This window comes from Nerophis lumbriciformis, linkage group LG04 (genome assembly GCF_033978685.3).
Source record: "Nerophis lumbriciformis linkage group LG04, RoL_Nlum_v2.1, whole genome shotgun sequence".
Lineage (NCBI taxonomy): Eukaryota > Metazoa > Chordata > Actinopteri > Syngnathiformes > Syngnathidae > Nerophis > Nerophis lumbriciformis.
The window spans coordinates 14,948,490-14,972,015 of record NC_084551.2 but is presented as its reverse complement, the minus strand read 5'-3'; the positions used below and the strand labels follow the sequence as shown (position 1 = coordinate 14,972,015).

The 23,526-nt window shown below is 41.3% G+C and overlaps 1 protein-coding gene across 1 annotated transcript in view; it reads right to left on the bottom strand.

The window, feature by feature from the left end:
• Positions 1-12,355: 12,355 nt before the first annotated feature.
• ube3d (ubiquitin protein ligase E3D) overlaps positions 12,356-23,526 on the bottom strand; it is a 37,629-nt gene continuing 26,458 nt past the window's right edge. The window contains exons 9-10 of the mRNA XM_061944772.2: positions 22,734-22,872; positions 12,356-12,653 (exon numbers count right to left, since the gene is read on the bottom strand). Of these exons, the coding sequence (XP_061800756.1) occupies positions 12,633-12,653; positions 22,734-22,872 (160 nt within the window). The 3' untranslated portion in view covers positions 12,356-12,632. The remainder of the gene's footprint in view (positions 12,654-22,733; positions 22,873-23,526) is intronic.

The window sequence follows — 23,526 nt, the reverse complement described above, 5'->3', positions numbered from 1 at the left end:
TCTCAGCGTTGTCTCTTCCAACACACACACACACACACACACACACACACACACACACACACACACACACACACACACACACACACACGCACATTCACATTCTTCACAGTCTTGTATTTGTTACCTTCTTGAGACCTCCGAATAATGCCGACCTCTTTAGGACCACCCTTTCTAGATATATAAAGATTTGTATTTACAACATTAACAATATATACATACTATGCAAGTATAAAAAAGCTTGTTGTGAAAAATGAGTTGGAATGTCACAAGAAAAAGATCACAATTTCACGAGAAAAACTTAGAATTTTGGCAGTATTATAATAAAAGTCGTCATTTTACTCAACGCAAGTCAAAATTTTACAAGAAAAACTGAACATTTGTTCAATGTTAAAATTTGGAATTTTACTCAAAGCTTCAAATTTTGGCAATTTTATGAAAAGAGTCGTAATTTTACTCGACAAAAGTCACAATTTTATAAGAAAACTAACATGTTGGCAATATTATAATAATCTGAATTTTACTTTGGCAAAATTATGACAAAAGTCATAATAAAAATTGACAAAAGTCATAATTTTACTCCCAAAAATGTCACTATTTTACAAGAACAAGAAAAAAATTGGCAATATTGTAATAGAAGTCAGAATTTTATATGACACATGTTACCATTTTGCATTAAAAAGTAATAATTTTACATAAAAAAAGTAATAATTTTACGAGAAAATATTGCAATATTACAGGAACAGACAGAATATGAAAAATTGTTCCCAATTTTATAAGAAAAAAGTCGACACATTGTGAGAGACTGCTTTTAATTAAATTACTTTTTTTTGTTTTGTTTATTTGTAATTGTTTTTTAATCTTCATAATTTACTTCAAGCTATTACAGTATGTCTTTATATACGTACATATTTATTTTATTTCTTTGATTATTTTTGGCCAAAGGGGGCGCATTTCAATTTCTTACATTATTAGTTATTACATATGTTGGCCAGAGGGGGAGCACTTCAAATTTTTACACACACTTGTTATTTCGTATGTTGACCAGAGGGGGGGGGGGGGGGGGGGGGGGGGGGGGGGGCATTTTTAAAACCGGCACAGAGTCAATTTGAAAAATCCATCCATTTTGAGACCACCCTAATTTTGATAGATTTCAATGAGACATTCTCTATTAGTTGCAATGGTTTTTGCGTATCGGGACCATGATTTTGGTCCTAACTTGTTCACCGGTCCTCATATGGAAGGTACTTTTCCCTGCTGATGTCTCAAGAAGGGTAGAAATACAAGAACACACACACACACACACACACACACACACACACACACACACACGCACACACACACGGGGCCTTTCCTACCCCTCCTCTCTCTTCTGGCTCTAATGTCTGCCTAGTCCAGTCTGCTCCACATTTGCAGACGACAAGGTAGAATATGTTTTACCTTTTAAAATATTTACTATTGTAGCAATTTGGCTTTTAAAGTTAAGGATTTTTGTGATTTCAGATCATTTGTGAAGGCACCAAAGGGACTTCTATGTGTGTGCGTGTGTTGGCAAAGCAGCTGTCTACAGGACAGTTGAGCTTCTTGTTGTTGTTGTGTCTTGTTAATTAAGAGATAGCAACCTCTTATGTGTGTTTGACATACATTAGTGTATAGCGCTTTATAATGTGTTGAAAGTGTACAAACCTTCACTAAAATTTGGACTTTTGCCAAGGCTGGAAACCAATATTCATATTTTTCATGGAGAAATGTTCTTCACTATATGAACTTTCCTATTTATGAACCCTGCTCAAGAACCAATTAAGTTCGTAAATGGAAGTTCCACTGTAGTTATTTGTGTGGTGAAGGAAAATACAAAACTCTATTTGGAAATTAAATGTTGTACATTTAACTGAGTTTTTTGGTAACGGACACACTCACATGAATTATTAATACTGTACAACAGTGTCTCTCAAATAGTGGGTCATGGTGAGATGTCAGAGGGGTCACAAGCAGCAGAGGAGACTCATTATTTTTGTCTAGACTCTAGATTTGTGTTCAAACAGTACACACACCTGCAGCTCTGTAGAAGCAATGCTCTAAACAACAGGCTCCCTACACAGGAACACGCGTGTGCAGACCTAAGAGAGGTGCAGAGATGGGGGGCGTTTGTGACAGGAATGACAAGAAGCAATGAGTCGTTCTTAGCGGCATAGTTAAAGAATAACTCACACAACGTATTGTAAAGATAAATAAATAAGTACTAAGTTTTCAATAGTAATTCAAGTCGGGGCGGGGAGGGTCATGGCAAAATTTTCAACCACCAAGGGGGTTATGACAAAAAAAATGATTAAAAGCAATGCTGCACAGAAAGAAAAGGACAACCTTGCATGCAGAGTAATACAGAGTCCAAGTCACTACACAGTCACTTTTGCTCTTTTTAGTTAACTTCTCTTATGTAACTAAAGCGTGAGACATGACTTTTCTGCTGACAGCATGTCAGGCAAAAGGAAAGTGAAATTAGACATTGTAAAACGTCTCGTGGCAAAATCAACATTGGCCGCATGCCAGGTCTAAAAGCTGCTCAAAAGCTGCGACCATTATCAAGGACGAAGATGGTATCTTTGAACATGTGAAAGGATCTAGATTGAAGGTGTCAAACTCAAGGCCTGGGGGCCAGATCTGGCCCGCGACAGTCGGAAAGGCCCAACAAAGTCTTTTTTTTTTGAGGAAACTAAAATGCGCAAACATTCCTCAGAAATCAATGGTAAACTTTTACAACTGTGCCATCAGCAGTGTCCTCACTTACGGCTTTTTAGTGTGGTTTGCTAGCTGCACTAAAGCGAACCAACAGGCCCTCCAGCGAGTGGTTAAAGCGGCGGGGAAAATTACAAGGACGATACTCCCAGAGATGAGTGCCATGTACACAACTCGCTGCCTAAAGCGAGTACACAACATCCTGAAGGACAAATACCACCCAGCACATGGCCTCTTCAATCTGCTACCCTCTGGAAGGAGGTATAGGTCGATTTGCGCCAGGACCACCAGAATGTCTCACAGTCCGTATCCCCAGGCTGTGAGACTGCTAAATGAACAGCCAGCCCCTTTGCTGCCCCGGACCATCTTATTACCTCACTCTTCACCACCTCAATAATTGTGCTCTGGACATTGCATTGCTGCAACATCAACGTAACACCCATCAGACATCCGACTGTTACCACCCCCACGTCCCTCTTATCGCGATCTTCCTAACAATGCTAAACTGTAAACTATGGTCAACCTGCACTTCAATGCAGTTTCTATGCCGCTGGACAAAGCTCAAACAAAATCTCGTTGACATGTATGACTTAAGTGTTATTATGACAATGACAATAAAGGAATTGATTGATTGATTGATTGACTTCATTTTATCTGGCCCGCAAACACCTGGAAATGATATGTGTCAATAAAGTACTTAATTTTTTCTCACTAAATGTAATGGATTTTTTTCATTTTGACAGAAAAAAATATATGTACTGCTTGAAATTGCATGCCTTTTAAACTGTAATAGTATCGATTATTGCAACAAATATTACAGTATATTATCATACTTGCCAAAAATGTTTTTGTCTAAATAAAAATAAATACTTAAATATCAGATTGACTTATGATTTTACAACAAACTACCCATTAAATTAATAAAAATGACAATACATTTTACGGTGTTCTTTACAGCATATTACTGTGAATTGGAAAAAAAACTACAATTTTATGTGTTAAAATTCTGTTGACTGAGCTGCCATATTTTTACTGTAAAATCTTGTTTTTAACGATGTATTACTGTAAATGGAAAAACGATACATTTCTTTTTACGGTAGAAAAACTGGCAGCTAAGTTGCCAGAATAAAAAAGGAACTTGTACTGTTTTTCCATTAACAATATAATGTTGTGAAAACCAATGTAAATTTAATGGTAAAACTCTGGCAACTAAGATGCCAGCTTTTTTGGTAAAAAACAAAAAAACAGAACAATGGTACTGTTTTTGTATTTACCGTAAAAGGTTGTACGGAAAAAAAAAACTATTTTACAGTGACATTGTGTAAATGTAAAGTTTTTACTGTAAAATTGACAGTCTACTTTAAAACAATTAATAAATAATAATAATAAATAAATAATAATAAAAAATAAAAAATAAAAATATATATATATATATATATATATATATATATATATATAGATATATATATATATATATATAGATATATATATATAATTAATATTATAATCCAGAGGCAAAGTCATACATTATTTGCTGTTACAATCGGCCCTCTGAAGGCAGCCATAACTGCGATGTGGCCCTCAATGAAAACGAGTTTGACATCCCTGATGTAGATGGATGGATAGATAGATACATATGAACTTTATTATTCCCCTGGGAAGGTTTCCTTGAGGGAAATTCAAATTCCAGCTGCAGGTTGCACCAAAAATTACTGTAAAAAGCACTCAGAGATAAATAGAAAAAGAGAAGCAAATAAGTTACATAAAAGGATACTATAGAATATCTATATACACACGCACACAGATGCTATAGCAGGAGCAGTGTTTTTTAGCAGAAGTGTGCTGTGTGTTTGTATTTGTCCTTGTGTTTATTAACAGATGGTCTGGCCTATTTCTCCACACTCTTTTTTTGCAGTCCCCCCTCCTACCTCCAAGTGAAGAGTTGTACAGTTTGATGGCACGAGGGACAAATGAGTTCTTAGGTCTGTTTGTACTGCACCTGGGGAGAAGCATCCTGTCACTGAACATGCTTCTCTAGTCTCTGATGACAGTGTGCAGAGGGTGGCTGGTGTCATCCAGGATGGCCAGCAGTTTGTTCATAGATCTCTTCTCTGCAACTGTCACCAGAAAATCCAGCTTCATTCCGACCACTTAGTCGGCCCGCCTAATGAGCTTGTCCAGCCTGGAGGAGTCCCTCTTTGATGTGCTGTCCCCCCAGCATACGACAGAGTAAAATAGCATGCTGGCAACCACAGACTGGTAGAACATGCAGAGGAGTTTCTTGCAGATGTTGAAAGATTGCAGCGTCCTGAGAAAGTACAGTCTGCATTGACCCTTCCTGTACGGGTGGTCCGTGTTGCATGCCCAGTCCCGCTTCTTGTGCAGCCACATCCCGAGGTCCTTGTAGGTGTCTACAACCTCCACCTGAGCCCCCTCAATGTTCACTGCTTGGGGGCGTGGCTTGGACTTCTCTTTGGTTTTTCTTGTGTTGAGCTGCAGATTGTTTGTGTGACTCCAGGTGACAAAGTCCCTCACCAGACTTCTGTACCACTCCTTTTGGCTACCCCTGATACACCCAATGATAGCTGTGTCATCAGCAAACTTCTGAATGTGACATCATTCGGAGTTGGAGCAAAAGTCTGAGGTGTAAATTGTGATCAGAAGAGGAGTCAGCACAGTCCCCTGGGATGCCCCCGTGCTGCTGACCAAGATGTCAGATGTGATGTTTTTCATCCGTACATACTGTGGTCTGTCTGTGAGGTAGCTGAAAATCCAAGACACCAGGCGTGGGTCCACCTGCATGCTAGTTTTTAGCAAAGCGGGCTGGATTATGTTAAAAGCACTCGGGACTAGGGACGGCGTGGCGCAGTGGAAGAGTGGCCGTGCGCGACCCGAGGGTCCCTGGTTCAATCCCCACCTAGTACCAACCATGTCATGTCCGTTGTGTCCTGAGCAAGACACTTCACCCTTGCTCGTGATGGGTGCTGGTTAGCGCCTTGCATGGCAGCTCCCTCCATCAGTGTGTGAATGTGTGTGTGAATGGGTAAATGTGGAAGTAGTGTCAAAGCGCTTTGAGTACCTTGAAGGTAGAAAAGCGCTATACAAGTACAACCCATTTATCATTTATCATTTATCACTCAAGAAGTCTAGAAACATAATTCTGACTGTGCCCGCCCCACCCTTGTCCATCTGCAGGTGGGCCCGGTGTAAAAGGTAGAGGATGGCATCCTCCACACCAACTTCTGTACGGTAGGTAAAGTGTAAGGGGTCCTGAGCTTGCTGCACCTGAGGCCTGAGGTGTCTGAGAAGTAGCCGCTCCAGAGTCTTCATTAGATGTTATGTGAGTGCCACCGGTCGGAAGTCATTCAGCTCGCTAGGACGGTTCTTTTTCGGGACTGGAACGATGCAAGATGTTTTCTAAAGAGTGGGCATTCTCCCTAGTTATAAACTGAGGTTGAACACATGATGCATTGGCTCTCCCAGTTCAGTAGAGCAGATCTTTAATAGCTGTGGGCACACGTTATCTGGGCCAGCTGCTTTCCTGGGGCGAAGCTTCCTCAATTCTCCTCTGACCAGATCTGCAGTAATGCAGGGAGGGGGCGTGAGGTCAGGAGGGAGGAAGGGCCTGGTGAGCTGTTTGAGGAAGCATAGATGGGGGGTGTGATGAGGGTAGGGGAGAAGAGAGGTCTGTGGTGATGAAAGGGTGGGGCTGTTAGGGGGAATAACATGCCGGTGGGAGGAGGTGGGGTACCATGGTGTTGGTGCATTGGGCTGTTGAAAAAGGTGTTAAGCTGGTTTCCTTCTACACTCTACCCCCTTCTGTGCTTTTCCTGGCTTTGTGGCCTGTGATGGTTCACACCATTCCAGACTTCCCTCATGTTGTTATCTTCAAGTTTGTTCTCCACCTTCGTCCTTTATTTCTCTTTTGCTTCCTTTAAACAGAGTTTCAGCTAATGCTGTTCTCTCCTTATTTCCTCCCTGTCTCTGCTCCTGAAGCAGCCTTCTATTTGTTGAGGACAGTTTTGACTTCACGTGTCACCCATGGCTTGTTGTTGAGATAGCAGCGCACAGTCTTAGTAGGGGCGACTACATCTGTACAGAAGTTAAAATAGTCTGTCAGGCAATGTGTCATTCCATCTATGTCCTCATCATGTAGGCTCAGTAGTACACTCCAGTCTGTTGTTAGGTTCTACCCGCGTTCTTTGAAGTCAGAGGCCAGGACTTCCTTGAAAGATTTGAAAAAAATTATTTTGCAAAGGTCCGAGGCAAAGGCAGCATTGGTCTCAAACAGCAATCAGCTAGCTATGATTGCATGAAATGAGCCTCGATCAATAATTCTTCTTTCCATGCAAAGAAGTCGATTTGGGCCAGATAATTTCATGGTCACACGAAGAAGGGGGCGAGTCCCGCACGAAGGTGGGTGCCAGTCCAAGGGATTTGGCTTTGGCACAACAAGACCATCAAGAGGCGCCTTTTTGGAGACATCCGTTGATAAGAGAGGGTTGTTTACATCATTAAAACTATAGGATGCATAATATTAGTTTTAAGTTTACGGGACACAGAGAGTCAACAAAAAACAGTATTAGGACTAGCCATAATAGTCTCATGGTGTTTTCACAATAAGAAAGCCTTGCTAGGAGTCAGGCTGACACATGAATGTGTGCTTCAGACAGAACAAAGGTTGAAGAGGAAGTTTGAGAGAGTGAACCTTCATCTAGTGTATTTAAGTGTATATTTGCTACAACATTCTACACTGGGGTGTTTAATCAGTCTCTGAGGGCATCCTCTACTTCAGCAGACCATCTCTTAAAACAGTGTGTGTTCACAGGCTGCCTCTGCACCAGGGGGGTGGTACTGTGGCTGCAGGTAAACCAGGTTGTGGTTCGATTTCCCAAGTGGGGTTGGGGGATGACCATGTGTGCATCCCCTACATAAGCATACAGTAGGTCAATAGTCCTGGTGTTTATTGTGGGACAGTTCACAAACTGGTAAAAAAGTAGCCAGAGTAGAGTCCAAAAAGCCATGGTTAATCACCTGAAATGACGGAAAAAGCCTCAGGGTGAAGTGTCTGCAGTCGTGCTATGACTGTGTCGATCTTCTCACATGCAGTGACTGCATCGGCTCTTGGAGGGATGTAAACACACAGTGATCACGGTGATTAAACTCCCATGGTAGATAGTATGGCCGAAGCAACTTCAGGTCAAGGCAGCATAAAACCATCTTCACTGTGACATGTCCAGGGTTCCACCAGCGGTTGTTAACAAGTTATGAGCCCCCCACCTTTGCTCTTCCCACAAGCTTTTGTGTATGGGACAGCTCTGACCACAATGAAAGCCGGCAGCTCCACGTTAGCATCTGGGATGCAAGGGGTTATCCACGTCTCTGTGAAGATTAGCAGGCTGCTCCCTCGGTAGAGTCACTGGTTGTTTAGCGCCGAAAGTTCGTCAATCTTGTTTGGTAGCGAGTTCACATTTCCCATTGTAACAGAGGCGATCGATTGTTTAAAGTGCTACGGTTTTCCGCTAGCTTTGCGCCAGCTTTGCAGCCTTGATATCGCTTCCTCAGTTCTGCTGGTATATGGTGTTGTGGTCCGTCTTTTGTTGTCCTCAGAGCCAACAGTTGTTCTCTCGAATAAACAAGAGAATTTGCGCATGGCGTCTCTTCAAAGTTTGTCATATCCATGGGATATATATATTAGAAACACCCTACTGCTGCACCAAGTTGGCAGAAATAGTAAAAGGTTAGAAAAAATAAGGTTCAAAGAGCAACTGGAGATGCAGCCGTCTCTCACAGCGCAACAGTAGTATAATGATAGACTTCACACAATAAATCTGCAAGACATCCACAGAAAGGAAAGCGGTAAAGTTGACGATGATCGATACTTTATTGATCCCCGTAAGGAAAATTCAGGTATGCAGTAGAAGAAAACCACATCCATTCTTACAAACAACGATAAATACATAATTCTCTAATACAACAATGGCAATAATGTGCAAATGAATAGCTCAGACAGATCTGTTGTACAGTCGTATGGCCGAAGGAACAAAAGACCTCTTAAAACGTTCTCTTCTGCAGAGTAATGAGAGGAGCCTGTTGCTACGGTTACTCCTCAGAGCGGCCATAGTGTCACGCAAAGGAAGTCTGGAGTTACTCAGGATTCCCTACAGGAGAGCCCTCATCCTTCTCAAGCACAGCTCCCACAGAGTCCAATTTTATTCCCATCACAGAAACACATTTCTTGATCAGCCTGTCCAACCGGTTACTCTCTCAAGGTCATGCTACCGCCCCAAACCCACAACACCAAAGAAAATAGCACTAGCTACTACAGACTGATAAAATATGTTTAACATCAGACTGCTCGCATCTAAAGACACTTAGCCTCCTTAGGAAGAAAAGTCTGCTATGACCTTTCTTATGCACAGCATTTGCCTGGACTGACCAGTCCAGTACTTGAACGACTGGAACACTTCAATGTCCTGTTCATTTATTTTGACTGGCTGATGGGTGGAACTCCTGCGAAAGTCAATGATTACCTCCTTGGTGTTGGACGGGTAAAGGATTTCTCTCGCTCCAGTCCAAGAAAGCAGCCACCAGAACCCTGTACTTGGTTTCATCCCTTCCCCTCACACATGCCACATACTGTGACCATCCCGTTAGGTAGTTGTAGATCCAGTTGGTAAAATAGGATCAACTCCGATCCTCACCAGTTTCTCCCTTAGTAAGAGAGGTTGGCTGGTGTTAAAAGCACTGGTGAAGTCAAGGTACATCAGCCTTACAAAGCCTCCAGTTCCATCCAGGAAGAACATTGATTGATAGAGCAAGTAGAGGTTTTCATTGTCCTCTCCCATGTCCTCCTGGTAGGCAAACTGCAGGGGGTCAAGAGCCTACTCTACCTGTGGTTTGCGCAGTCGGAGTACTAACCTCTCAAAGGTCTTCATATAGACAGAGGTTTATGTCACTGGTCTGTAGTCCTTGCATTCAACCAGCCTCACTACCTCACTGCCGCCAGGAGGTTTTCCAGGCGGCAGGGACGTATACAGTTTTAAGACTTTTGTTGAAGATGGTATGTAGAGGCACAGCTAACTCTGATGCACATTCCTTAAGGAGCCTTGATGTTATTCAATCAGGACCTTCTCCACAGTGAAGGTGGTCGCAGCCACTGTGTGGAGCACGACAGAACACAGAAGCAGCCGCAGAGGTGGAGTACAGGCGGGATGGAGCAGGACAGGTCACAGCAGCTGATTGGGCAAGGGAAGAGTCAAACCTGTTGTAAAAGTGGTTAAACTGATCTGCATTACTGGCTACCTTACTGCCCCTCTCTTTGTATGTCCTCATGCCCCTCCACACTTCACATATGATGTAATTCTGCAGTTCACCCTCCAGACGCACTTTGTACCCTGTCCTTGCCTGTCTCACTGTCCTTTTCAAGTTGCATTGGATAGTTCTCGCCTTATCCCTATCATCTGCCTTAAAAGCCGGTTTCTTTAAGTTCGAAGTGTGTTTATTGTCACTTGCGATCCAAGGTTTATTATTTGGAAAACAACGGACAGTTCTCTTTCCACAGCCTCGTTAATGTCTTCCCCTGAGCACAACAGTATATTAGTCAGTAGACTCAGAGCAGTCTCTTAGAGCATCACTGGCCTCTCTTTTCCATTGTATGAATGATCTACTGACTATAGGCCTCCTGATCACATTAGGCCTATATGTTAGCTTTAGAAGGATCAGATTGTGATATCAGACTTGCCAAGGGGGCATTGCCGTTACACGATAAACATTTTTCACATTATTTTAACAAAGGTCTAAAATGTTGTTATGCCTTGTAGAACAATTTACATATTGTGTAAAGTCAACCAAATGCGAGCTTACATTAACATGTTTAAAGTCCCCTGATAGTACAATCAATGCTGCAGGGAGTTGTGATTGGATTTTAGGGACTGCCTCCTGCATGACGTCCCACAGTTTCTGACTCAGAGCGTGAAAGGATGTAAACAATAATGCCAACTATGTGAGAGAATTCCCGAGGAAGATAAAAGGGTCTAATACCGACCACTAATAGCTCTATATCCCAACAACAGCGCTTCTTTTTCAGTTATGTGTCCGGGACTACACCATTTATTCTTGACAAGCGTGGCATTCGCCCTTCATTTTACCGCACGCGTTTCAGTCTAATAAGAGAGAAGCCGGTGATACTAACAGCTGCATCAGGTATGTTGTCATTCAGCCATGAATATGACAGAAGATCCGTCACACTTCACCAAAGGCTTAAGTTCCTCTGACTTATTTTGAATTGAGTTGACATTCTCCATTATTATTGATGGTACAAATGGTTGCCTTTAGCTTAGCTTCTTGCTCTCCAGAGGGATCGAGTGTTTAATCCCACTTGGGCTTCGTTATATACCCAAGGAGCTCATCTCTCGAGTACTTAATCATGCACATTTTACTACTGAAAACTACTAAAACAAAAGCACACTTTATACTCCAAGACACGCAGCTACTCGGACTTGTTGCCAACGTAGTTAGCGTTGTTTTTTGTTGTCCCTGTTTTGTTCAGTTAAATGCAATAATTTTTTATCCCTATATTTTATTTGTCCTTCATGTGTTCTGTGTACTTAGGGCTTCACGGTGGCAGAGGTGTTAGTGCATCTGCCTCACAATACGAAGGTCCTGAGTAGTCTTGGGTTCAATCCCGGGCTCGGGATCTTTCTGTGTGGAGTTTGCATGTCCTCCCCGTGACTGCGTGGGTTCCCTCCGGGTACTCCGGCTTCCTCCCACCTCCAAAGACATGCACCTGGGGATAAGTTGATTGGCAACACTAAATTGGCTCTAGTGTGTGGATGTGAGTGTGAATGTTGTCTGTCTATCTGTGTTGGCCCTGCGATGAGGTGGCGACTTGTCCAGGGTGTACCCCGCCTTCCGCCCGATTGTAGCTGAGATAGGCTCCAGCGCCCCCCGCGACCCCAAAGGGAATAAGCGGTAGAAAATGGATGGATGGATGGATGTTCTGTGTACATTATGAATGACTGTAATTGAAGGAATGAATGTTAATTTAGCAATAATTTAGGTCTAAATTCTAAATTACACTAATTCTCAACTTGTAGGAACAGAACTTGTCTCTAGACCAGTGGTTCTTAACCTGGGTTCGATCGAACCCTAGGGGTTCGGTGACTCGGCCTCAGAGGTTCGGCGGAGGTCAAGACACACCCGACTCATCGTGTAAATAAAAACTTCTCCCTATCGGCGAATTATAGATATCCCCAGTCTTTGCGAGCAATCTTTTTCGAGGGTGCTGGACATAAAAACTAAGAAAAGGAACAGACCTTGCTGTGAAAATGACATGAGAGTGGCACTTGCCAAGGTGAAGCCACACATATCTAAACTGGTCTCTCAAAGGCAACAGCAGAAGTCACACTGATTTGCAGGTGTGTAATGTGTTCTGAGTTCATGCTCTGTCTTGGTTTTGTTCTTTGAACAAGGTGATGTTCAGGCACGGTTCATTTTCTGCACCAGTAAAAAAAAACAAATTTTTATTTGATTTGAAAGAAAAAAAAAACATTTTATTTTTCACTAAAGAAGGGTTCGGTGAATGCGCATATGAAACTGGTGGGGTTCGGTACCTCCAACAAGGTTAAGAACCACTGCTCTAGACCGAGGACCACCTGTATAAAACACGTATTGTACAAGATGTTCAAATATTCTCACATTCCGTATTTTAGCAGCAAGGTTTTTAAGCCATTTTTATTGATACAAGCTAAAATGTAGCATCCTGCTCACAAGCAATCATGTCTTAAACGTTTGCATCCTTTACTTCAAGGTTACTTGTGATACACAGCTGCTTCACAAACTGTAAAAAGTAGTAAAAAAAAGTAGGTTCTCAAAAGCCAGGCTTCTCATCTTAGTGATCACAGTCGTAGGTACGCCACCTGAGGACAACAGGGAGAGAGAACTCGTAAACTTCTAAACACACATGCATCTTTAGCATGGTAGAAAACTTATGTTCATACTTTTTATTCCCAAATGCATGGATGGACTAACTAACAGCTTAACTGCAACACGTCATGCGCAATTATAGCCTTCAAATAAAAACCCCACAAGTGGAAGGAATTTTATCAACTTCAAAAACATTCAAAAAACATTTATCTCAAGAAAGCACTGACAGCAGATCAACTCAGTCTGATGCTGTCTTACCATCTGCTATTCTTGGGTGTTTGCCTGCTGCACACAAAGGATGCGGTCCACTAAGGGCTCCACACTGCGATGATGGATGAAGCATTTGCCTCACTTCTCCATCCCTTTGCCAATGTCTGCTCGCCACCCATGGGAATCGATGGTAATTCATACAAATGATAACGAACAGCAAATGGAGGCGAGTTTTTCCTAATGCAACACGGAGGCCCAGAGGAGAGGACAAAATGAGAGAGGATGTGAGAAAACGGGGGAGAAGCAGCCTTGTGATAGCCCGGTTGTTAGGTTGAAGCAGGGAAAGAGATGGTGACACGTCTGACAAGCTGCTATGGACCATGGCACAAACCCATTAACTCTGAAAAACTGCTGTGGTGTGAATATATTTTATTCTACATGCCACTTAAACTGGAGCATATTTGTACATTGTTTGACTTATTTTGCCGAATCCATTCCATAATTTAATTCCACGTACCGATATGCTAAATGTCTTAAGTGTTGTACGTGCATGCAAATGTTTATAATTAGATTTTTCTCTAAAGTTATAGTTCACCTTTTTTTGGTGAGAATAATGGTTGTACATTCTTGAGTAGCAGGTTATAGTTTGCTTTGTACATCAATTTAGCTGTTTGCAAACGCAACATATCATTGAATTTCAGTATTTTGGATTCAATAAATAAAGGTTTGGAGTGTTCTCTATATCCAACATTATGCATTATTCTGACTTCTTTTGTAACATGGTTAATGAATGAAGCGTACTTTTATAGTTATTTCCCCATATTTCTACACAAAAACTCAGATATGGTAACACCAGCGAGCAGTAAATAATATGTAATGATTTTTGGTCCAATACATAACATATTTAGCTGAATTCATTATTTGAAATATTTATTGCTGCCCTGTGTAGTATATTTTTATATGAGATTTTGAGTTGGTTTTCTAATCTTCTTTTACCCTTTCAATGTCTACTCCGTTTATTTGTGAAGTGAAGTGAGTGAAATATATTTATTTAGCGCTTTTCTCTAGTGACTCAAAGCGCTTTTACATAGTGAAACCGAATATCTAAGTTACATTTAAACCAGTGTGGGTGGCACTGGGAGCAAGTGGGTAAAATGTCTTGCCCAAGGACACAACGGCAGTGACTAGGACGGTGGAAGCGGGGATCGAACCTGGAACCCTCAAGTTGCTGGCACAGCTACTCTATACCGGTACTATATTGTATTTGTCTCGCCATGTAAAATTGCTAATACTAATCAGTAATACTGCAGCTATAAATCAATTTTAGTAATCGAGCAATCTATTGATTAGTTTGATTGATTAATTGAGTAATCGACTAAAACACTCTTTGTAGACTCAAAGCGTATTTTAGGGAAAATAGTTGAGTTACATTTTCTGCTTGCCACGACCTTCATTCTTTTTTTATCATTAACATTGAAATTGCACTTTTACCATGTGTGCATTAACAAAACATTTAAATAAAAACCTCCCCGCTGTTCACTACCACATTGTTATGGCTCACACCCACCACCACTTTCATGTTCGGTGGATTGCAGCAGCTGTATTTAAAGTTACGGGGACTCCATGTGGTCCGAATTCCAAATGTGCTAATTCTCATTGACTGAGCACATTTGTAAAAGTGGCGCTTTCTGTAAGGCACACTTGCTTTGTTGGCATGGCGCTATGAGTACGCCTGTTTGTGCACCAAGTGCTTGAGTCGGTCTGAGACGTGACATCACACATGCAAAAGAGATATCGAAAAATGGTACCTCTTGATTTTATTTGTATCGCAACTCGGTAGTATTGGTGGAATTCGGTCAGTAGCAATAAAAGTACAGAATTCGGTATTCATCCCTAGTCATAATCTATTGAAATAATACAAACCCCGTTTCCATATGAGTTGGGAAATTGTGTTAGATGTAAATATAAACGGAATTCAATGATTTGCAAATCCTTTTAAACCCATATTCAGTTGAATGAACTACAAAGACAAAATATTTTGATGTTCAAACTCATAAACTTTATTTTTTTTTTGCAAATAATAATTAAATCAGAATTTCATGGCTGCAACACGTGCCAAAGTAGTTGGGAAAGGGCATGTTCACCACTGTGTTACATCACCTTTTCTTTTAACAACACTCAATAAACGATTGGGAACTAAGGAAACTAATTGTTGAAGCTTTGAAAGTGGAATTCTTTCCCATTCTTGTTTTATGCAGAGCTTCAGTCGTTCAACAGTCCGGGGTCTCCGCTGTCGTATTTTACGCTTCATAATGCGCCACACATTTTCGATAGGAGATAGGTCTGGAGTGCAGGCGGGCCAGGAAAGTACCCGCACTCTTTTTTTACGAAGCCACGCTGTTGTCACACGTGCTGAATGTGGCTTGGCATTGTCTTGCTGAAATAAGCAGGGGCGGCCATGAAAAAGACGGCGCTTAGATGGCAGCATATGTTGTTCCAAAACCTGTATGTACCTTTCAGCATTAATGGTGCCTTCCCAGATGTGTAAGTTACACATGCCTTGGGCACTAATGCCCCCCCATACCATCACAGATGCTGGCTTTTGAACTTTGCGTCGATAACAGTCTGGATGGTTCGCTTCCCCTTTGGTCCGGATGACACAATGTCGAATATTTCCAAAAACAATTTGAAATGTGGACTCGTCAGACCACAGAACACTTTTCCACTTTGCATGAGTCCATCTTAGATGATCTCGGGCCCAGAGAAGCCGGCGAAAAAAGAAATGTTTAACAGTTTGAACATCAAATATGTTGTCTTTGTAGCATATTCAACTGAATATGGGTTGAAAATGATTTGCAAATCATTGTATTCCGTTTATATTTACATCTAACACAATTTCCCAACTCATATGGAAACGGGGTTTGTACAATCAACTCGTCATAAAAGTGTTAGCAGCTTTAAATGAAGGGGGTACACAAAAACATTGCATTTCTTATTTATGAAATTACAGGTATTTTAAGTAGACCATCCTAACAACCAATAGCCAGATTCTGTTTGAAAACCTGGTTGGTTTGGGCCCTCCAAGTTCTAATGATGGCCCCTTTTACTTCCATTGAGGTCTTTTTGAACTCCATATTGGTGTCTTAAGTGAAACTTAATAGTTAAACTACATATGTTTACCTGCTTAACATGTCATTTATCCTAATGCTTTCAAACTTTTAAAAAATGCAGGTACTGTAACTACTTCCCAATATTTATTCCAAATCAATTGTGGCACAATAATCCAAATACTGGACCTAATTGTATATCCTGTATCAGCTTCTGATTCACTTTCCAACCTGCTGCCATACTGAGGTTGTGAGAAATAAGAGATTAATGAGCCATGGGTGAAATGACACCAAGCTTGAAGTACTTTACACGCCATTAACCTAGAGGGTCCAGGGGAGGAGGGCGGGGACAAGTACTGTACAGCAGCAGAGAAAACAATAAACTAGTGGTGTCAAACTCTTTTTAGCTCAGGGGCCACATGGAGGAAAATATATTCCCTTGTCAGCCAGACTGGTAAAATCATGGCATGATAACTTAAAAATAAAGACAACTTCAAAATAGAACAAGCGTATTCTGAAAATTTACAAATCATGTTTTGTTTTATTCCACTTGCATGTTTCGGTTAAAAGTATTCTTTGTTCATTTGTTGTTATTTATACTTTCTGAATAAATGATGTGATTCCATTCATTTTCTTCAACTAATGTACTAACATCATACGGTTTATTCTGTACATATGTACATTATCTACAACAAAACTAGTGAATTTGGACTTAGTTCATAATCACACATGAAGTTAGAAAGGGCATATACCGTATTTTTCGGAATATAAGTCGCAGTTTTTTCCATAGTTTGGCCGGGCTCCAGTGCGACTTATATATGTTTTTTTCCTTTTTTATTATGCATTTTCGGCAGGTGCGACTTATACTCCGGTGCGACTTATACTCCGAAAAATACGGTATATTATTTCAGCATATGTGCGCCCAGAAAATGTGTCCCCTGTCACAAGTAGAGCACGAAATGTACCTGCGTGGCGCGGTGGAAGAGTGGCCGTGCGCGACCCGAGGGTCCCTGGTTCAATCTCCACCTAGTACCAACCTCGTCATGTCCGTTGTGTCCTGAGCAAGACACTTCACCCTTGCTCCTGATGGGTGCTGGTTAGCGCCTTGCATGGCAGCTCCCTCCATCAGTGTGTGAATGTGTGTGTGAATGGGTAAATGTGGAAGTAGTGTCAAAGCGCTTTGAGTACCTTGAAGGTAGAAAAGCGCTATACAAGTACAACCCATTTATCATTTATCATTTATCATTTATTTATTATCAAAAGCACTTATTTGGGCAGAAATGTCACATGTTGCATTACCAACAAAGTCTTTGACAATGAAGGCATGAACGTATCAATCCACATTTTGTATACTATTACTAAAAGCAGCGTACGTGCGTAGTGTTTAAAAACGGAATTGTTGACACACGGCACATAGCTACGCCCCCTCTAAAATAATGCGTGCTCTCACGCAGGCGATACAAAGAATTGCTGTTGCAACATTCAGTGGACACATTTAGAACAGCAGTTTCTTTCATTCAAACATTTCAGCTCATTGTTATACTTAGCAAACTCATCCCGTGGGTTGGATAAAGCGTGCTCGCGAGCCTGATTGGGGACACGGGCCGTACGTTTGTCAGCCCTACAATAGACACACACGTTCTCTTAAGCAACATGATACCAGGTTGGGTATCGTGCTTGCTAAGATCTACTCACGGAAACTGAAACATGCAGGTCAAATAAGGTGGGTTTATATTTGATAAACTGGAAACGACATACTTTAGTGGAGCCCAGGATCGGCAACCCGCGACTCCGGAGCCGCATGCGGCTCTTTGATCACTCTGATGCGGCTCAGCTGCATACTTGCCGACCCCCCCGATTTTCCCGGGAGACTTCCGGTTTTCAGTGCCTCTCGCAAAAAACTACCGGGAATAATATCCTCCGATTTTCCCCCTTCCAATACCTGACAATAATAATAAGGGTGTGACACGTTGGTACAGCATTTAGTGCCTTCTACAATCTGTATTAACAGTGTGCCAGCCCAGCCTCTTGTTATAAGCATCTTCTGCTTGCACACGTAAGTGACAGCAAGGCATACTTGCTCAACAGCCACACAGGTTACACTGACGGTGGCCATATAAAACAACTTTAACACTCTTACTAATAATGCGCCACACTTTGAACCAAAACCAAACAAGAATGACAAACGCATTTCGGGAGAACATCTGCACCTTAACACAACATAAACACAACAGAACAAATACCCAGAATCCCATGCAGCCCTGACTCTTACGGGCTACATTATACACCCCTGCTACCACCAAACCTACCATAAAACCCGCGGGCTGCACTAACATTCAATTTTCATATTGAAGTGTGGGCCGCGTGTCTGAGACCCTTGGTTTATACATAGCACAAAGCAAAAAAAATACTTTGTATGTAGTGTTATTTCATTTTAAATTTCAAAAGATTTTTGTGGCTCCCATTGTTTTCTTTAATTTGTGAAACTGGTCAAAATGGCTCTTTGACTGGTAAAGGTTGCCGACCCCTGGTGTAGCCATTTAACAAGCATGCCTCACTATGACTGTACGGTAAAATGTTAACCATTATTTCATTTATACATTGTACTATGTAATCATATAGTGACACTGAAAAACAGTTCTTGCTCAGCATTAAGCTGTTGATCCCATGGAACACATTCCACATAGTTTTCGAAATATTCAGTGTTTTGTTACTTCAGCTAATTAGCAATGCAGTGATAATGTTTACAGCCCTAAAAATTACACTCAAGAGTAAATCACCTCCAATCATTCATGTTTGTAACACATTCTCCCGTGGCATGGGTCTTATCAAACCAAAAAAAAAACCTTTGTTTTTATTATGGGATTCTCATTTCCGAGTAAAGACTGTACTAAACTGATACTTTCATGAAACACAAAGGGCCTTTGGGGGACACCTTAAATGAAAAAGACCCATCATTCACAGGGGCTAGCCTGCAGCAATGGCAACACAAGCGCTTGCCAGCGCTGCAAAGGGTACAGAGGTGATGCAATACCATTTTTAATTACTTATATGCTCATTAGTTGTGGAACTTAGCGGCCTCAGATGCATTAACAACAATAAAATAAAATAAAACAGCTTTTTCAAACAAATTATAATAATAAAAATCCTCCCTACATAACAACATGCTGTAATAAACACCGCCTATGTCATGTGATCACTATTAGTAGATAAAAAGCCAACGGTAAACTAGATCTTGTTGCCCTGTCACACCTCTTTAACTGTATATAACATGTTCTGCCTCTGGAGAGAAACCATCCGGCTGCTTGTTGTTCCTGTGACACCGTGGGCGCCATAGTGTTTTGCTCGCCATTTCAAACAAGGTCTCAGATGCTCTTTAACAATTTCTGGTAACTCTAGATGGCCGTGTGATAACATTACCTCCCTGTCGTCAGCCATCAACCACACAACAAGCCAGGTATAACAGGAAATGTTTAGGTGTATCATTTCATCACATGCATTACTACCACTGTAACCATTTCCAGCAGCAAACATTTAATATGTCTCATGTCTAGGTCATGTGATCTGTTGCTTTCTCAGTTTTAGCATAGCCTCACTGTCATCTTGTAACCTTAGACAGTAACTATACAGCATGAAGTACATCCCACTACGGTAATAGGGAGGACCTGCTCTTTATCATTACATTGTGTCACCTTCACCACTCGTGCGTTTGGAGAGAAACCACACTTTTAAAGTTTAACAATAGAAACAGCAACAACTCAGGAGAAAAAAAATATATAATTAAATCCAAATTAATGTGGGTACATTTTTTTGTTAACATGAACATAATGTTTGGGTCTGCTGCGATTCATCGATTAATACTATCAGAAAAAGATTTGTATTTTGTTGCTTCAATGATTCGTTTATTTCATAAAATATATAAAAAAACATTGATTCCGCAAGACTGCTCCGATAGAGCGCACGTGAGAATGGTCTGGATCTACAGTAATGTAGGTCACACTGCGGGTGATGTGGCCTGTGTGTTTGTGTGTAGCGGGAACAGCCGAATGTGAGACAGATGGCTCAAAGAAGAGGGAGAAAGAAAGCAAATGGCCCATAGAAGACGAGAGAAGCTGTCAAAGGTTTTGCAATCATATAAAACTGAAAAAGACAGACATTGTGGTGAAATGTTTGCACTGTCAAACAGAGCTGGTATTTCACAATAGCAGCACATCAATGATGCAACACGTTACGATGACGCACCCTGCATTTTTAAAAGCAGAAAACAACCAGAAACGCCATCTTATGCGTTTGACTTCCATAACAAATGTTTTATTCAAACACATGGGGGCATGTGAGGACATGTTAGCATCTACAGTTTGTCAGTTTGTCCAAAAATCAAACGCCACTCCTCCAATTAATACCTTTTCAGATGTGTTTGTGGTAAATTGTTAAGTACATTGTCCGCCAACATGAGCGCACACACAGAAGTCCCTTTGGTGCGCTCACAATCGATCAGAAATCACAAAAATCCTTAACTTTAACAACCATATTGCTACAATAATAAACCATTAAAAAACATGAAAATCCACTTACATTACCATAACGACAAAAGAGAGAAAGAGGTGGAGAAGGGAGGGGCCAAGTGTGTGCTCTTGAAAGAGAGGTACCGTATTTTCCGCACTATAAGGCGCACTTAAAAACCACAAATTTTCTCAAAAGCTGACAGTGCGCCTTATAATCCGGTGCGCCTTATATATGGGTTAATATTAATATTAATTTTCATAAAGTTTCGGTCTCGCAACTACGGTAAACAGCCGCCATTTTTTTTCCCCGTAGAAGAAGAAGAAGCGCGCGGTGCATGCTGGGATATGTGACGTTTCATTTCCATTTGTGTGTTTATGTAAAGACCCCAAAATGGCTCCTATTAAGTGTGTTGTCTGTCTAATTATAAATAATGCAGACGAGGCGTGTTAACTGAGTTCTCAACGTTTACTCACAGCGTGCTCATAACCACATTCTAACTGCCAGCATACAACAACGCTTCTCAGGGCTACCGCGCATGCTCGTCACTATCGTTGCATGCTGGGTAGTGTAGTTGTTATATTTGCTAGCTCATAACATCACATTAAGAGACACGCTTACGCGCTTAATTCAATACTCGCCGTCATTCCGGGTGGATTGACAAAAGACCTCCAGCCGCTATATATTGGTGTCAACAGGGCATTTGAAGCTAGACTGCTAACTGCGTGGGAACAGTGGATGACAGAAGGCGAACACACGTGACGTTCACCAAGACAGGGAGACAGCGCCAGACGATATACGCCACTATCTGCCAGTGGATCGTAAATGCCTGGGCTGATTCAGTCTCATCTGTGGTCCGAGCTTTCAGGAAGGCAGGAATTGTCACTGAACTAATAAACGGCAACGACACTGACTCCATTAATGACGACTTCGACGAGACGGAGCCGGCCATGTTGGATGCCGTATTCGCTCAACTGTTTAATTCGGACACTGAAGAAGAAGAATTCGAGGGATTTGTGAATGAGCTATAACTTCATAAAGTGAGCTTTACATTTTTATTTAGTGTGTTGTGTTGTGTGACATTAACGTTTGAGCAACGTTGAGTTATTGATATATTGTTATTGCTCTGCACTATTTCACGTGTTACTATATTGTGATTGCACGTTTGATTTACGTAACACGAGTAAATCAGCTGTTTATTCATTTTGGGAGTGAACGGAGTTGTCAGAACGCTGGTTTGTTATCTATTAATAAAGTTTGACTGACCTATCTGACTGTTTTGTTGACATAGGTGCGCCTTATAATCCGGTGCGCCTTATATATGAACAAAGTTTTGAAATATGCCATTCATTGAAGGTGCGCCTTATAATCCGATGCGCCTTATAGTGCGGAAAATACGGTAGTCTTCTCCTCTACTGTGAAATAATTCTGCTTTGGCATATTTTTACAAAAAAGTCTGTTCTCATCACAATTAAAACTTGCTGTGGTACGAAGTCGACAATATCCTCAATACGAGCAAGGAAAACGTTTGTACACAGAGACATGGTTTGCACACAGATGCATATTTGGTGCAATCTAAAAGTTCGTAATCCCAAAATTTCGCAAATAGAGGGGTTCATAAATTGAGGTTTCACTATACGTGAATCTCTGCTCCATTTATAACTGTGTATAGGAATCAGTACACTAATGCAGTTTATCACTTTAGATTTGATTTTGGACCTTGTGCTTGACCTTCATCATTTTGAACAGATTGCCAACTAAATGGCCAATACTGGAATTAATTACCACTGTCATTGCCTTTTAAGAACAGCAAAGAGAATACACTTGTCAGCAAAGAACCTATTTTCTAGGCTTTTCCAGGCTAAGTATAGACAATTACAAGTGAAAGGAAGCTTGCGATATGGCTGACAATAGCAAAACTTTGCATTTGACCCACATAAATCCCCAAAGCAAGCAAGGCTTGAAAACCTCTGAATCATGAAATTAATTATAACGTCGGCTAAAAACACTGCCAAGCTTAACTGAATAATGGGAAAAAGGTTCCAAGTAGGGGTTACGTGAAGAACTTAATTGCCTTCAGCTAAAAGAAATCTCGCGGTGTTGTGGTAATACACACAGGGTAAAGACACTTTTCATTATCTCTATGCTGACATTACACATGCCTCAGGGATATCATTTGAGAACAATCTGGAATATAACGTAGCAATGCCCAGCAACAAGTCTTTATTGTAACACCTTGCAGTCATGTCTCACCTCGTACGCTCTCATGTGACGCATCGATGCAGGAAGTGTAGCATTGCTGTCGTCAATCACTTGTAGTAGTTCTTCACACACCTTCAGCGGGAGCACCACAGGGTGTCCTGTGGCATTGACCTCCCAGCTGGTGATGACTCTAAAAACACAGAATTTATGTTGACTGCCATGTTCAGTACAAGCAAGACCCAGAAATAACTGCAATAAAGCTCATGATGAAGCATTTTACTGTGGTTTTTAATGGAGTCATTTTTAACCACCAACTATTGGAGAACAAGGGAGACATTAAAGCAGATAGATTGACCAGCCAGTGTCTTGCATTGGTACACGTCATGGGGTATGTTGTGTGTGTGTGCGTGTGTGTGCGTGTGTGTATGTGTGTGTGCGTGTGTGTGTGAAGGAGAAGAGCGGGGCTGAAAGTAGAAGAGTGATTGAACAAGGAAAGATTGATGTTCTTTCAGCGTGAGTGGTGCTGATCCAGTTTGAAAGTGCTGACAGTTAGCCATCTGTGCATTTCCTCACAGGAGCCTTCTTAAAGTTTCGGCACATAAAAAAAATTCAGGAAATGCTGATGATGAGGAACTATTTCATAAAAGCAGTGTCAAAAAATGGCAACATACTGTACGTTGCAACATACTGTAGGAGCAGTGGTGGACTGGGACAAACATATGGCCCTAGCATTTTTGGTCCAGTCTCACCCACTACAGTGTGTACAAAAAGGGATGGGTACCTTTTCACATTTTAATCGATACAGTGCCAATTTGTGGTAACTTGGGAATCGATACCGGTACTC